The 17,593-nt window shown below is 37.3% G+C and overlaps 2 protein-coding genes across 5 annotated transcripts in view; one reads left to right on the plus strand and one right to left on the minus strand.

Annotated features, from left to right (window-relative positions):
- The window catches only part of hsf4 (heat shock transcription factor 4), a 12,041-nt gene extending 7,741 nt beyond the window's left edge, over positions 1–4,300 (minus strand). The window contains exons 1-2 of one of the 3 annotated variants that reach the window (XM_056766344.1): positions 4,155–4,300; positions 611–943 (exon numbers count right to left, since the gene is read on the minus strand). In XM_056766344.1, the coding sequence (XP_056622322.1) occupies positions 611–736 (126 nt within the window). In that variant the 5' untranslated portion in view covers positions 737–943; positions 4,155–4,300. Of the gene's footprint in view, positions 1–610; positions 944–3,866 lie in introns of all 3 variants that reach the window. The other 2 variants (XM_056766343.1, XM_056766345.1) reach the window with 2 other exon arrangements.
- Positions 4,301–11,807: 7,507 nt separating this feature from the next.
- gnao1a (guanine nucleotide binding protein (G protein), alpha activating activity polypeptide O, a) overlaps positions 11,808–17,593 on the plus strand; it is a 71,544-nt gene continuing 65,758 nt past the window's right edge. For both annotated transcript variants that reach the window (XM_056765635.1, XM_056765636.1), the window contains exons 1-2: positions 11,808–12,531; positions 12,689–12,731. In XM_056765635.1, coding sequence (XP_056621613.1) covers positions 12,414–12,531; positions 12,689–12,731 — 161 coding nt within the window. In that variant the 5' untranslated portion in view covers positions 11,808–12,413. The remainder of the gene's footprint in view (positions 12,532–12,688; positions 12,732–17,593) is intronic.

Consider the following 17,593-nt stretch of genomic DNA (forward strand, 5'->3'; position numbering starts at 1 on the left):
CCTGTATTGTGAAGTTAATTTTTAAAAGTTTCTTTTTAAATAACTGCACCACATATATCCTAAAAACAAAATTGTAATTAAAAATACTTGTTACTTTTCACAAGCCTGTAGCAGAATTACAAAAAATGGTACATAAAGTGTTTACCATGTTCATCATATCACCTTCACTTTGGAAATTGACAGAAATATTTTTTAATTATGTTGTTTGCCCATTTTCTTAGGGGGATACTCCACCCAAGAATTAAAATTCTGTCACAACCTAATTAACCTCAAGTATTTCCAAACCTGTATAGATTTATTTCTTTTGAAACACAAAGAAAAATATTTAGAAGAAGGTTAGCAACCAAAAACTGTTTGTCTTTCTGAATTCTTCAAAATATCTATAATATTTTTATGGTAGTCATTGGTGCCCCAGAAATCTCAGTTGCTAACATTTTTCTTAATATAATTCTTTGTGTCAAACCAAACAAAGAAATGAATAAAGGTTTGGAACAATTTGAGGACGAGTAATTCATGACAGAATTTTCATTTTTGAGTGGACTATACCTTTAATGGTCTATATCGTATTTATGAACAAAAAAGCCCATGAATGCTATCAAGATGAACTCACAGTGCTCCAACAGATAAGATGATTGGTTTCTGGGTCCTCCACTAAAGTCCACAGTTTAGTGAGGAAAGCAGGTACATTGCTAGAGTATCCTCCATCCACACCCATAGACCCTGGATTCTCCTGCATGACTACACTTAGGTTGATGTTTCTTTAATTCAAAAATAATTTAGTCCATTTCCAAATTAATGTTCTCTTGGGGCCTGCGCTTCTGATGCTGTTCCTCTCTCTGCTCCTCCTTCTCTCTATCTGTGGCCTAGTCATAGGACCATATTGGTCCCTTCAATTTCCACAGGTCAGAGTCAGCATAAAGCAATGCCCTGTAGCATCACCACTCTATTCAACAAAGGATACGACAGAAGAACAATACATGACTACACAAAGCCTAGAATAATGCCACAATGTCATGCCAAACAACACAATGCCCAAACACAACAAGCACAGGAGAGTGTGTTGGGCAGATGTGAGGGTTTGAATTGTCATTCATCTATTCGAGGTTGTGGTTAAAAAACTGTTTGTCTTCAAGAGATGGAATATCTAAATATTGCATGTACAAACAGCAGAAGTGTGTATTCCTATATGAAATCGTGCTAAATAAAATAAAACAGTTGACACATTATGTGGAACACTGTGTTTTGATAGAATTTAAAATTTACCCAGATAAAACAGCTTTATTCTGTCATGAACTATGAAATAAATATAAAGGTGTGGTTACATGTTACATACATTCTTGAGAATGTTATTTCATTTAATAACATTATAATTCTTTTTATTTTTTTGCAGTAAATCAAATAATTAATAAAAAAATAAAACAAACTGAATGTTTATTCAGCTACCCCTGTCAGCCTTTCTTATTATTTTTAGACCAAATGCATGCCGTTATTAACATATTAAACTTTAAGGGAAACTTCACCCAAAGATTCTGTCATCATTTACTCTCCTTCGAGTTGTTCCAAATCTATATACATTTCTTTGTTCTGATAAACACAGAGAAGATGCTTATAACCTTATGCTTATGCTTATAACCAAACAGATCTTGCCTCCATTGACTCCCATAAAAATTACTCTAGAATTTTTTTCTGTTGAATATATAAGAAGACATTCTGAAGAATGTAGCACAGCAAATTGTTCTGGGGCACTTTTGACTATCTTTTTATCTTTCCTAGTCAATGGGGGGCAAAATCTGTCTGGTTATGAGCATTCTTCCAAATATCTTTCTATTTGTTCATTGGAACAAATACATTTAAATAGATTTGGAACAACTCGAAAGTGAGTAAAGGATGACAGAATTTTTATTTAATCAATTAATAATTAATATTACACTTTTGGGTGAAGTATCCCTTTAAGAGCTAAATCTTTTCAGAACTCAAGAAATGCTCTTTCTTTTTTAACACCAGGGGGACCCAAACTCTTGAGCGGACCTCTCTCATTGCCTAGGCAACAACACTCTCAACAGATATTTTGTTATCAAAAACAGTTCACGCATTTTTAAGGTCACTTTTCTCAATGCTTTGATATTTAGTTTAGAAATCAAATAAACAAAAGCTTTTACACAAGAAAACATGAACGATATGTGTAAGTAGGCCTTACTATGTATGCAAGCTTAGTAGGCTGTGTCTGCTAACCATAAAATATCAAGTTCATAAAGAGGGGTGGTGTGGTGGAAAACGTATTAGTTGTTATTTCAGTATTACAAAATACGGCCTTATTTCATTAATATTTAAATATTACAGCATAAACAAGCATTTATTTACATGAATGACAGCAGTTCTTTCTGTAAGCAAAGTTCAAAAAGGTCACATGGCCATTAAAAATGCTTTATTAGTCATTCAGGTCAAAGCCAGATTCGATTAAACATGATTAGTAGCTGATGCATGCAAAATTAAAATCACCACTCAGCATCTTTATGAACTAGACATGTAGGTTTTCATAACTCATGAAGAACTCACTCATCTCATGGCAAGTGAGCATTCTGTAAAAAAGCAATTATTTTTATTTCCTGAACTTAAAAAATACAATTTAGACATTAGGCACATTCTGAAGCCACATTTAAATTAAATTATTACTACAATATGAAGGAAGTGTTCGGTTTGCATAAGAATGCATTTGAAGATGCACACTTCAGAGTTCTTTTGTCATGTGACAGGTGTAACGCCACGAGTAGGAAGTAAGGTAAAAAAACATAAAATGTTGGCAAAGTAGGTGAGAATAAGATGTTGCTACGCAACTGCAAATGATTTTTTCTTAACAATTAATTAGATACAGTTATGAATCAAGCTGCAATTTCCTTCTTAGTAGGCCTGTTCATTTTCCATGTAACAAAAGCATTTCTTGTATTTCGATTTTCTATTTCTCTATATTGATAAGGACTCCCTAAAAAGCAACAAATACTGTACAAGCAAGCTGACCTGCAGGGTCTACAGATAAAATATCTAGGCAACGTCTTTAAATCTAGCCCTAGTCACGTGACCCTGTTATGCAATATAGCTGTCATAACTCTCGATACAACACGATCTGGTCATCGCATAAATTAAATTGTTCAATTTGGGCTAAAATCTCTAATTGTTAGAAACCTGCTGCGAAAATAACGCAATTTTATCCTTTTAGATCTGACAATGACAATCAAACATGAATATATTATGCGCTGCTGCTGCAAATTGCAAAATCTACAGAGAATGATGGGAAATGTAGTTTGCTGAGCTGACGCTTGTCACGTCATAAACTAACATAAATTGTTCTAGTGTTTAAGTTCTTCATTAACAGTAAGTGTACTTTCAATTGTTTGGAATTGTATAAAAAAAAAGAAAACCTTTCGGCCATGATTATTTAATTCACTCGCCCCCAACTCGGACCCGCGGTTTTCCCTCGGGGGAGTTCATGTGCATTGCTCAGTCTAGTCTCGTAAAATACGATACTGCGTTCATTGAACTCACGTCGGTCAAGTAAAGCACTGCAGGTCGGTGAGGTCAAGGGCAGGGGAAATGCTGCGTTCAAGACACCTCGGAAGTGGGATATTGCCCACTACATACGCGGAAGTAACGTCTGAATGTAGTAGCATAAAAAGTATTTACTAATATTAAATTATTAATGTTACTAATGATTTAGTAGCAGTAAAACATTTAAAGTAAATGTGTTAACATTAAAAGAGCACCGTTCCAAAAACTATATTCCGGGTTGAAGTGGGAACTGTCCAATTTCCGAGAGCACGTGAAAGGCAACCGTTTACATTTAGCAGATGCATTTATCCAAAGCGACTTACAGAGAGTTCAAGGAGACGAACACTGAACTGACTTGCATGTCCTGCAGGTTCGAGGTCATCATGACTTAAAAAATGAATATCGGCAAGTTTAAACTCGTGAACCAAGCTATGAACGGTTTGTGCAGCATAATGCTAATAACGTGCTAATGCTAAATAGTTAGACCAAACTCATTAGTGATTAAACAGTCAGAGGAATTTCCTTTTTATACGATTTTAACAATTTAATGTTAGACTCCGAGGAGAATGATTAACAGTGATTAAACAGAAATAATATAATGAATTACATACATGTGAGATGCAGTGATCGCCCTGAGGGTTTGTCTGAATAGATTATAGAGTACATCCATGAGAATGATGAGAGACAAGTGACTATAGGAAGACTCCAGGCACAAAGACTTTAAATTGACCGGTGTGTGTGGACTGTGACATTTACATTAAACTTCAGGTGGAACTTGGGCCATAGAGAGATCAAAGCCACACACTCTGTGAAAGAAAAATCCTATTGTCCACATCATTGTGTAAAATTGTTGGATTAAAAAAGAAAAACAGAATGATCATGATGCTTATTATTATTATTATTATTAATGCATTGCATTCTACATATAAATGTATTCTTCCTTGTTTTAGATGACTTGTAAATGATGATAGACTGTTCATTTTGAAAGTTAACTACTCCTTTAAGTTTAGATCTTAGACTTGTAGTCTTTGACATGCATTATAGGAAAGTACCAGCGAGATTTCCTCACGCATTACCCCTCTCATTTACTTTGACACAACATATTCTTGATAGAACTGAAGATTGAAAAGAGAGGGAAAATGAGGAATAGTCTGTCGGCTTGCTTAACAGATGGTGAAGATTCTTTGTTGCCCTGGAACAAACTAACAGCAAGACCCAGTTTGACGATCTGTGAAGGTAATGTATTTCAAGCCCTTTTTTACATTGTCTGTTGTTTCAGAATGCAAGAGACCAGGTGTCACTCAATGCTGCCGTGAGTTCAGAGAGTTCAACAGGAAGGAATAGTAAAGTTACCTTCCCTTATGACTTCAGTCAGTTCATCAACGTGTTGCAAACAAAAACAATGCAATGCATCCATTTAAGGTCAAATGGACGTTTTGGATTTTTGTTTGTGGTAAAGGTTATTAGGCATGTGTGTTTTTTTATATATATTTCAAATGGGCAGTGACAATTGGTGGAATTATAACATGATCAAAATGCATTTGGCAATGACTACTATCCAAACATCTTTTAACATTGTTACTGAAATGTGGATGAAGTTGACTCTTCATTACACTTAGAGACATTATTCACCTAAACATCTGTGGATTAACTCACACACAGTGTCAATAAAAATCTGGTTTTAATGTCAAAGCATGAAATTAGATCAATTTATAAAAATAGGCGTTCATAATGTGTCTTTATCAAGTGTGCTCTTTCTTATTAACCTGAATAAATGTTTAATTTCTACAACACTGAATTAAATTACCAAAACAATTTCTTAAACAGTTACTCCACCCGCCATTGTTTGGATAAACAGAAGATTTGTTCCTAATGTCACACTATTGGTTGAGCCAATGTAGAACCAAGGACACTCCACTGTGTCTACATGTTCTAATGGGATTGTCTCATCGCACCGCACCACATCCAGTGTGGACAAAATGTGAAATTATAACAGGTTCTAATGCGTTCTAATGTTTTTTGTTGCATCGCACCGTGTCCGGTGTAGACACGGTGTCAGTGTTTACAGTAAACCAGTCCCCTACAAATAGTTTAGTTTTAGTTGTCTCTGCGCAGTAATCTTGGATTTGGGGCGGAATTTTCATGTTGGAAAATCCCACATCACATTTCAAGGACAACAACTAATAGATCTCTTCTGTGTATGTTGCAAGCTTGTATTAAAGTGTTAAGAGTTGAGTGCTAATAGATGAATTTACATAAATATGGGTAATATTTCTTTAAATGTAAATTCTGGCACCATAGAAATTTGTGCTATGTTGTAAACTGGTGTTTCAAAGTGCACATGTTGTACATTTTAGTTTTGTATATTTAGAAATGTCTGCTTTCTCTCTCCTTTCTCAGTCTTCATTTGCCTGCTAACTGAAGTGGTTCTGGCTGTTTTATTCAGGAGGAAGCCAAATGACATTGGCACTTCTGGGCCTAAACCTCCCATCTTCCTCCTCTCTAGGCATGTGCATTATTCAGAGACAGTGTTGTTAAGAGCCAAGTCCCAGAAGTAACATTCCTTCTGCTCTACAGAGCTCCTGGACCACAGTTGGACCCCGACACCCACAAACACCATCTCAACTGTTCATGTTCTTAATGATGTACACATGTGAACAACACATGTCAGCACTGGACTGGTGAATGTAATGAAGATTCAATAAAAAGGAAGGAAGGAGGCGTTTAAACATTTAGTCAATATATTAACAAAGTAAAAGACAGCAGGCAGCCCCTTAAGGATGACTGCCTGCGAATACAACAAACCACAACTAAAATCCAGGGCTGGTCCTCTCTCATCGACGGTCCAGTCGCTCGTTCTCTTATGCTCCTGATCTCCTCCATGATACGAGACCGGTGCATGCACAGCTGACGATCATTAACATTAACTCACCGGCCTTGACTCACGGCCTCGCCCCGCCTACTCCACTACAGTGAACATGAGAATCCTGGACATGTTTTGAATGTGCTGTCAAGGAATATATTTTTTTATTTTTTATGAATGCTTCATCTATCTCTGGAGTAAAGATAATGTTGTAAAATAATGATTAGCAGAGGTTTTATATACATTTCCTTGGTTTAAAATTGTCTCTTAAAGTTTCTTACACCATTATTCTGCACTAATTGGGTTGGACATCATTTCTGTTGTAGGTGTAGGTGCTGGTGCTTTGTGAAGCAAAACGTCCTGCTAGGATTCCAGAGTTGAGTCAAAAGCATCCACCATATTATTCTGGAGCTAAGATATGATTGGGACATTTTGCTATCCTTTTGCTACTGTAGAATGCGTTGGATGGTTGTTAGGGTGTTGCTAGGCAGTTTTTAAAATGGCATTATTAATGGTTTCTTACCACCTCGGGTAAGAAAAGCTATCCAAATTAAGGTTTTGTGACATTCTGACCCCTATGTATGTGGGCACAGTTTTCAAGTGTAGGAGATTTTTTGCGTATTCTGATGAAATCTTAATTGGCATCTCTAATAAAGCATCTCTGTCGTGGGATATATATTTATTATTAAACTGCGTTGTACTTGTCTTCATGTCTTGTGGACATAGCATTAACGAAATGGGAACATTTTCGTGCTAGCAAAGAGGACTGAGATTAGCCGTTCTATGAAGGTACCAGAATCCGTGACAACATCTCTATCAACACCTTTGTCTCCTGACCCTGCCAGATCAAAGACCTTTGATGTGCTCTCTGGAAAGAGAAATGCAATTTACTGTCAGTTTTGTCAAATTGTCTTGAATTTGAAAACCCTGAAATCATCTCTTGCAAAGTGTTTCCATTCACTTGGTAGGGCTAGATGCTATACATCTGTTTAATGAAAAATCTACTATTCATTTAAAGCTTCTGGGAATACAGGGCATAGCTTTTGCAAATCTATGTGGGTGGCTTTGAAAATGTAAAATCCGCCATTATGAGAAGCGATAATTGTGTTAAAAATAAATTGTTTTTTAGGGGAACTCCATAGTATAAAGGCATGTCTTTAGTTTGTGTAGTTCAGGATAAAAATGGGATCATGTGTTCATATTGTATGTACCATTATGTGAATTCACTGTTTCAAGGGATTTGGGACTATTCTGCATGTAACTTCTTAAAGGCTTAAGAGATTATCAAATAGGTATTTTGTGCTATGTATCTACAAACACAGATGCTCACATTTTTTCATTAACCATGAAAAATATTTTGTGTCTGGGAGAGTGTTTTTATTTTGGGATGAACTGTTCTTGGAAATATTTCATTTCCATCCATCCAATATCTCTCTGTCTAAGATATATATACATTTGTGTGTAAGTCTAGATAGAGGAGGAAGAGAGACTGAAAAAGGAAACACTGCTTCATAGATCACAGTCTCAGAAAGTCTTCATGAAATATTTGTTGGTCATTAAATTGAACTGACAAGACAGTTCAATTCTAAACAGCAGTTAACTTTCGGAGACAGGTCTTGATTGCAGAGTGAATGAGAATGTTGGTTACTTTGTGGCTGAGCCTGGATGCCTAGCATGCTTCTCTAAATTTATTTTTTTACAAGGACAAACACTGAAATGCTGCTCTGGGGGTTTCCATAACTACCCTGTTCTTCAATATGTCTACCTTTCGCTAAGTGTCTTCCTTCATGATGAAACGAAATAATGTTTAGCGGTGACAAAGTCTTTTAATATGGCTTGTGAACCCTTGTGTTACTGAGTCTTGGTAATGAGAATTAAATTCTTTCACATCTTACAATGTGTTGTTTTTAACGTCTTTTTTCTCTGTCTTCATATTTCATATGCCGTCTTTGTACCATAAGCTTCTCTTCCACCCCCACCTTTGTCTGTGCGGGAAAGAAATTGTACCTTCAGATGTAAAAGCTGAACCTTTCAGTTTTGCTGATCTAAGAACACAGGCTGTGCATTGGTTTTGTGGTACAGAAGGATGTGATGTTCATTGACGTAATCACACTCATGGAAGTGAAAGTGAACTGTTTGAGAGGAAGTCGTGAATCCTTGTGTCTACATAAAAATAAATGATTTCTTGGGTCTAACATGTGAAATAATTCTTAGAGACCAACCGTAACAAAAACGGAGCTGATGGTCTTAAACTTTTAGAATATGGTTGTAGATATCAGCGCTTTAGATCCTTACAGTTGTTTGATTGAAACTGAAACTTTTAGATTTATTTAAGGTCAAGACCTACCAGAATATCTTAATATGAATTTACCGGATTTACTGGATTTGATGGTTCAGTTCTATGAGGCAATTATCAAGTCTATCACATCCTGAAAGGGGTCAGACAAAACTTCATTTTCATCTATTTACAATTGTAAAGTCCAACAGCAAATGTGCAGTTATACTTGCAGTATTTGCAGTTATTCAGATTTAATATCCAAACTGTACATAAAGGACATTCCTGAGCAATATTCAGTACTTTCCACCTTAGGTACCACTGTGACGGTTGTACTCTGTTTTGTTTTGACTTCTGTTTCTGATGTCCTTTTAAGTTAATTGTCCCTCACCTGATTCAGTTTCCCTTGATTGTGTTTCCCCATGTATTTAAGCCCTGTGTGTTCTGCAGTTCCTTGTCTGCTGTTGTTTATGTTTGTGTGTAACGCTGGTCCGGTGGATTCATTAAAACACTTCTTGGATTACATTTCGTCTTTGTTTTGCACTTGTATCCAGTCGTCACGTGATGGCTACACTGAACATTTATTAGATTACTGAATATCAGCTGTTACTTTTGAGATTTTATTAATGAACTCCTCACCAGTGTTGAGCTTCATTAGTTTGTATCCATTCTTTAACCACCACAGTCATATTTGTTTGTTCATATTTTAAAGGTCACATCCTGACAGTCCTTATAATGAACAGATCTTATTACAACTTATCATTTTAAACTTTCATTGTTCCTATGATGACGGACACAAAGATTGCAGATTTCTAATTGCATGCTTTCAGGAGTCCTTTGGTAGCTGATTGTGATGAACGGGAATGCTAATGGCCAGCCTTCAACACCTTTTCTAAGAGTGAAAGAGAGGTAAATTACTTTTTTGAGCATTGGGATTGTTGTCACGTTGAATGGACGAACTTCAATTTATTTTACACCAACAATAACGGCATGATGTTCTTTTAAAAATAGGTTGTTACTAAATTACAATAGTATTACTGTGCGATGCCAAAATCATCATTGTTTTAACTATTCTGACAGTAAATGTTGCAGATACTGATGCACAGCTTCCCTGATGCTCCTGTTGAATGATCTGTTGCATCTTTTCCCTAAGGGCCATGGAGACAGTTTAGGATCTAAGCATTTGGAGATGTTCAGGTATGTATTTTATCGTCTCTTCCATCTTCCAGACAATTGCATTGATTCATCAACAGAACACATGTTTTCACAGCTGAAACCGTTGAATTGCATTAGGGTCATGACCCTGTTACCCCTGACCTTTTGATCACACAAACTCTTCTGGTGGCAGAATTCAATTATCCTTTTTGATGAAACAACCATTCACAGATCAATGAAATCATTTTAAAGCACCCAAAAGGGTTGATGCAATCTTTTATACTTTATTTTCTGTTCATTAAGAAAATATCAGATTATAATATTACTTTATATTTGGTGAAAAAATTAAGATGGTTTAAATATAGACCCTTAAAACATATTTGATGGTGTAAATAGTCATCTTGTTTTGAACACAATTGAGAAATATTCTTTACTTTGAATAAACTGTTTAAGATGTTAAAACATGAGGCTCATTTTTAGGTTAAGTGGGAAAAACATTTTATGCAATTGACTGCAATAAAACACACGATCTATGCAGACTATTTTCACAAGGTAATGGAGTAATTCATGAAGCGTGAAATGTACCTAAATGGGTATTTTTTTTTTCCCCATTCAGACAACGAAGTTTGCGTTTTAAAACATGATGATGCCCTTACACTTACTTTCATTTTCGTTACTGTGTAAATCTCACATAAATCTGTGATGTAGGGCATTTTCATTTTAATCTAAACACAGTTCACTTTCAGGAAAGTATTACAGGAAATGAAAAAAACTGGGCCTGGTCTGTGTCTCACTTCCATCTCTCATGTTTTTCTCAGGGTTCCTATATGACTCGGGTGATCATTAGAGATTTTGTGAGGATGTCGTTATGATAGCAGAACAGCCTCTCACATTAACAATAATGTCCATCTCAACCCAAAAAAAGCAGAGAAATCATTAAAATTCAGTGTATGCTTTTTGCCTCCCCCTGGATATTCATAAAAAAAACTAAAATAAGACCTTTTGAAACGGATTGTGTGACTGTGATATTATATGTTTATAACTGTGTTTGATTCACACAACAACATGCATGTGTAGTGAAAGTGAGCACACTCATGGTTACATGCTTTCTTATCGAGGAAAACACAAGTCGAGGTGAACTGCTTTGTAATGGTGTGTGGGTGGGTATTCACTGCCTCACAGATTCAATCACTCCTTTACCAGTCTTTCTCTCACATCATTCTCTGTCTCTCTCCCTCTTTCCTTTTTCTTTTCAAATCAACAAGGCCACAGTAATAGATTTTTAAGCCCATTATTTTTAAATATTTGTTTTTTATATTTTATAATCATTGGTAACGATAATGTTATTTTTATGACAATTTAACAACTTAAGAGACTCGGTACCCTCTCTAATTATTTGATGGTTATAAAAATCTTAAGTTTGCATTTATTTACTTACCACCATTAAAATTGGCTGTTAATTGGCAATAATATTGGACTAGGGTTTCAAGGCTCAATTTAAATAAATACATTTTACTGTCACGTTACCATCAGCGTGTTCATGTTCAGCTTCCGGCCAGGAGCTACAGAATACTATTAGATATAACCTACACAAAATACACAAATACAGACTGTATTATAAATATGAGAAATGTACAATAGTATGTTTAATAAATTACCTTTTTGTAAGACTGTGTGTTTTTCTTGACCACACAACTCTAAAATGTATACTTTTTATATAAAAAAAGCAAAGAATGTATACTATGAAAGTGAAAAATAGTTTGTGGCTTGATTAAATGTCAATTCTTTACTTTCTTTAAATAAATGAATAGCACCAAACTCGTTACTAATTCCCCAGTTTTTAATATTTTGTGAACAATTTTGTGTGAACGTAAATATTTTTATTCCCTTATTCATTTTCCAGTCTGTTGGTGTTGCTGTTACAGGTTGTCAACGCTAGAGTACTGGCCACACCTTTCTGTCATTCTTCCTGTGGACAACAGCTTAAAATCCTCCGTGTTTGTACCTCGAGCCCCATTCTTGTCGCTCAACAAACACAACACGTGCCACACGTACCACCACGCGTTTAAAGCGTATGTGTTGCGTAAAATTAAAAGAGAATCCAATTTGTTTTTCTTCGAGATAACGGCGTAAATCTAGTTGTACTTAACGGTGCTCGGCTCCGGTGCGTGCTCGCGCGCGTGCTCTCTCTCTACTCCTGACGTCAGCGAGATTGTCTGAGAGCGTCGAGCCCTGCGCGCTCTATCTTCATACTGACCCTCCATTGTGAGCACGCTAACGATGCCAACGCTCGCAGCAGCCACCGCCGCCCAGTAGAGACCCCCAGTCCGAGGACCGAGCACCGCGATCCTGCTAAAAGGACCGAGAGTCGGAGACAGTCTTATGTTCCAGCCCAACGTTGGCTTTTGCGGGATTTAATGCTCTAGCTAGTCGCCGACAGGGAGAGAGAGTGTGTGTGAGAGAGGGACAGGGACAGCCTTAGAGAGGGATAAGGAAGAAACACCCGGGAAAAGGATTGCTCGCTATTTCTCACCCTGACCGTTTTGGAGATAAAGAAGAGCCGACGTCCATCTAGCCATGGGATGTACACTGAGCGCAGAGGAAAGAGCGGCTCTAGACAGGAGCAAAGCCATCGAGAAAAACCTCAAAGAAGATGGAATGACTGCTGCTAAAGATGTGAAATTGCTTCTGCTAGGTAATGCGGAGTGAGCGGATCAGATCCGTCCGTATCCTGCACATTTCGGATACTCTCAGTGTCGCAGTCCGTTGAATGCCCGTATATTATCAGAATCATTGGATCTCAACATTACTGGATCTCTTCTTATTCCCTTGTGTCTCTCTCTTCTCCACAGGGGCTGGGGAATCTGGGAAAAGTACCATCGTGAAACAAATGAAGTAAGTGTCATGTTTTAAATGACATCCATCAGTCACTATGGCCTGTGTGAGCTCGCACACACACGCACCAACCCACACATATATACACACACCTACCCTCGATTGCTTGATGGCGAATTCTTAGGTCCGCCATATTTTTAAGGAGTTCTCTCTTGACGTGAAGATACGATCGTGAGCACATCTGCGATAGATTCGCAGGTTTGGGAGACGATGTCGATGTGCTGTTCAGAAAAATGGTGCTGAAAACGAAGTGGGGGGGCCGTGTTTCATACTTTAATACTTCATTGGCGTCCACTGACAGCCCGTGGCTGTGTAGCTTGCATCACCCTTACACCCGGCTGGGTAACATTGCCACTCTCCACGTCGATTGTACTTCACACTGCGAACACCTTAAATCTTCCTGCGCTTGTGTCGCTATGAATACGTTCAAGTCTAACGGGATTGAATGGGCTGTGCCTCAGATTTCAGCTCACGAGACTGAAAATGCAGCATTTTACGTGCTACCGCATGTTTCCCGCCTGCATTTAGTCTCGAATCGTATGGATTTTATACGACGTGTAATAGCCTTCTGTTCGCTGTTAAGGGCAAGCTTAATGGAAAATGGTGCCTATAATTCATCAGCTCTGTATCCATCGCTTTGGTGCAACATGAGCAGGCCTACATGCGTTTAGCGTGTGTTAGGTTGATGCTTATGTAGAAGCACTGACACCCAACCAGCTCAACTTCCTCACGGCCATTTTTATTCACAAGATGCAACTGTCATACTCTTTTTGCTTCACTAAAATCAACCATCCGTTCATCTGCCTTGCGCTTTACTGGTTATAACGTTATTTTGCCTTGATTTCCAAGAAAATATCAGCCGATGTACTTACACTGTCTCTTTAATTAACGGAGATAAAATATGATACGAAATGAAAATATCAGCATTGGTTAAAATGTCTGTGAAATGATTACGTTTTGAGCTTTAAGGAGCTCAATGGAAAGCATTCGGTTCCAAAAGCCTCCCATTAATGTTCTCACGAGCCCTGCCTTTGTCAAATCGAAGTCTGTAGCCTGTAAAAATATTATTTTTATTTCTGTCGTGAATATGTAATTTCGCAATAGCGCTCCGTATTGTTATCTTTACACACTGCACTGGAAAATAAGCGTGTAATTAGCATGGACGTGTTTTGAAAGAAAGGAGGCGCAAATTTCAGGCGGTTTCAGTGGTGGACAGCGCCCAGCAGAGCCCTTTTCTGTGATCGGCTTTCTTCGGCCATTTTCGGATTTCTCCGTCGTAAAGAGCCTTAGCCTGCGGCCAGATCGAAAACAGGGAATGGATTTCTGCGTCTTTTGTGTTTACCACTTATGTTCAGAGGGAGATGCTGTCTTTCACCCCTTTAATATAATAACAGCTACTTTAATTAAAATTAATAATGAGCAGTTATGAAATTACATAAATACGTATTTTTTATTTGTATATACCTTTTTTACATTTTAAATTTTAACATTATTCTTGAGTTTATTTGTCGAGCAAACAAATGACAATTTTCACCCCAGTGCTTTCAAGTCATGTAGCTAATGCCTCAGGCATATTTCTAAGGCATGCAAAGAGTGATGACTCTTTCCTCTCTGAGGATTTTCTGTTGCTCTGATGTGCTTAATTGGGTAATAAGAGTGTCTCATGATGGTGCTGTTTAAACTGTTTGGGTCCTAAAGGAGTGGAGTATGTAGCTCTGGGCTTCTTACTGTTATATGACGTGAATCAGTTTGCTTTACAGGGCCTTTGTGGAGCTTAACTTGAAATGCTTTTTAGGATATTCCAGCTTCTTTGTAATGCATTGCATTAAAATGAAAAGCCGTATGGAATTCTCGCATCTTTTTAAACCTAATTGTTGGCAGAACTGACTGATTTAGTTTCATACTTCTACCTGTTTGCAAGGCCTTTGATGTTTTAAGTCTATAAATTCAATCCATGCATTTATTCCTAACCATCCTGTGGTTTAAACCAGATATTTTTTCACTTAGCGAGAGGGTTTTATTCTTTTGTTTTACTTTGTTGTTCCTGAAAATGAATGCGGAGATGAAACAAGCCGGTGTGCATTTAACGTGTCATAGTTTAGTTAACAAGGGAGCTGGGTAATGTGTGAAAGATGGAAAGAAAGACGACACAGCATGAGGAGAAGAGATGTTGGTAAACCCTGTGATTATGGTGTAGTCTTCTAGGAAGGCAACAGCGCTTCCGTCTGCTTCATTAGTTCAGCGTGAGAGGGTTGTTTAAACACAGGCTGCAATCAGTCGCTGATCACATCAGCAATACACATCTCCTTTTCTACGTTCCAACACACATTTTCCTGGCACCTAGTCCTGTGGGAACGAAGTCTGAGCGATTGAAGATGTATTTTGTGTGTGTGAAAGAAAAGATTCTTGTACCCTGGAGATGGAGCCATGTGTGTTCATTCTGCATGTCATTTTCTCACCCACGCATGTCATGCATGGAAGATCAAAAGCAGCTTGGAAAACAGATAAATTGTATATATGAAAAGTAATACGGTACGAGTTGTGTATAGACCACCGTTTGAATGCCTGTTCTGGATCTGTGGGCATATTAAAGCCATGCGTTACCAGTTTGTAGATTTGAGTCATTTGTATATATTTGGGTAGTAGGATTATGACAAAATCACAATCGAGCATTGGTTTGAATTTGTAATAATGATTATTCATTTATTTTAATTGAATTTACATTAATACAGTTGTTATGTAGTAGGACAGCTGCATTTTCTATTCTTCATGTAGGCTCATGCTACATTTTGTTGCTTTATTGTAGTAAGTCAAGACCATTGACTTCACGGGTGACCATTTAACCTTTCAATATCCCAGTGAAATAAAAAATCACACTGCCTGTTTCTTTCATGAAATATTGCAGCGTTTATTGTTAATAGTTTATCAATAGATGTCTTGGGCAGGGTATCCGTTAACTCCTCCCCATCAACTATCAGTCTGTTGCCAGTCCCATTACAAAATGCCACGGCGGTTTCATACATTCAAATCGCAGAGAAAGACAAAAGCCACGCCCACTATTTTTCTCATTCAAAATTTTATTTCACTCTAAAATGCGCCAAAATATTGAAGTAAAACGATCGCAACTTCCACTTCACGGGGGCTGATTTAATTCTATTAATGTCTTCAACGGACCGTGATTGGTTACAAAGTCCAAACGCTGCAAAAACAACGTAAATGTAATGATGATGCAACGTTTATTCTCAAGGTCAGTGGCGATTTATTTATATAGGGGAAACATAAATTTTTTTTTGGACAACTAGTCAAGTAAGACCTAATTTTGACTCTCTTTTAATCACATTGACCCATTGTCTAATCTGTAAACTGTAATCCAAGGCCGCTAGTCATTTTATCCTTTAAAAGCAGACCTCTGCTGCTGGATAACCTGATAGGATTAAAAATGTTTGTTTTTCTAGTGATCTCTGCAGTATGCAATATGCTGGGCTGTCCTGTAGCTGGCTAATTGAAGGGTTGGAGAGGAGGACCCAGCTGTTCAGTTGCACTCCATCTGTACAGCCGTTGAGCTAAACCGTGGCCATATACTTGAGTAGCAGAGCATGAAACATTATGTCTCAAGTGTCTAGAGAAAAGCATTCATATTGAGGAATTAGCATTTTTTTCACATAAAGATTTTGATGAAGAAACCCATTTAAATTTAAGTTACTTTTATGTGGTATAGTGCTTTTCACAATGTATAATTCAATAATCATAAATACGATTTAAGGCAGCTTTACAGAAAATTATACTGTAGCGTTTAAAATGCGTTAAAATGCGTTTTCACTTTTAAAATGCTTATTCTCAACCCAGTGTTGGGTCAAAAGAGTTAAATTAACCGAGAAAATGTTTCCATTTCACCCAACCGCATTTTAAGTTGAAACAATCCAATTTAGGTTTTCAATCTACAACCCAGCAGTTGCGTTCGACCCTTTTTGACCCAACACTGGATTCAAAATAAAATAATAATCAAATGTGCCATATTCATAAACACGTACAACTTTATAACAGAACGCAGTGCAACCATAATTCGCTTTTTTAAAGATGCAAATACCTGTTGAGCAGTTTTTAAACATCAGCTGAAAGAATCACAAAGTCTTTCACTTCTTCTGGAAGTGAGACTGCAGATATACAACTGTCTGGATTAAAATTGGTAACATTCTGGATTTAAAATGTTTTGTTGCAACATGTATTGAACTAATGGCCTCCATTACATTTATGAATATTCCTGTAATGTGGTGCAAAATCTTACATTGCATTTAAATTCCCCTAGTTTTTGTTAGCCAAGAACATGTGCTCCCTTTTCGACCCTATTATGTGCAACAACAGCCTTTACAGAACCCTGCTTGAGTCATCGGCCGGGTTTAATTGGACCCCCTGAACGTTTCCAGCTGTATGATTCAAAGGTTCTTAGCAGATGTAAGTTGGAGTGTTTTGAGGTAGGTGAAACCTATTTTAATGCAAAGACGGCGAATAAAGGGAATTAGCATTAACACAAAGCACGCTTGCATGATACTGCAGTGCCGCCCCGCTCTGTTATTGGCATTGGTTCTACGCTGCAGTGTGCACACTATACTGGACAATTTATTTTACAGACTTACAGCATGCATTCATACTGCAGATTTTAGATGGAGAATGAGTTATAATTTCTCATGGAAATCTTGCTATATGTTTCAGTCAATGCATTATACATGTGTGTGTGCTTTGCTGTAATAATGGCAACAGAGTTTGGATGCACAAGATAAGGGTGCTTTATTGAGTCGAATGCAAGTGCAGTAGGGTTAGGGTGTGACCACACACCCATCCAAACCATAATGACTGTGTATCTG

This window comes from Triplophysa dalaica, chromosome 14, assembly GCF_015846415.1.
Source record: "Triplophysa dalaica isolate WHDGS20190420 chromosome 14, ASM1584641v1, whole genome shotgun sequence".
NCBI classification, from domain to species: domain Eukaryota; kingdom Metazoa; phylum Chordata; class Actinopteri; order Cypriniformes; family Nemacheilidae; genus Triplophysa; species Triplophysa dalaica.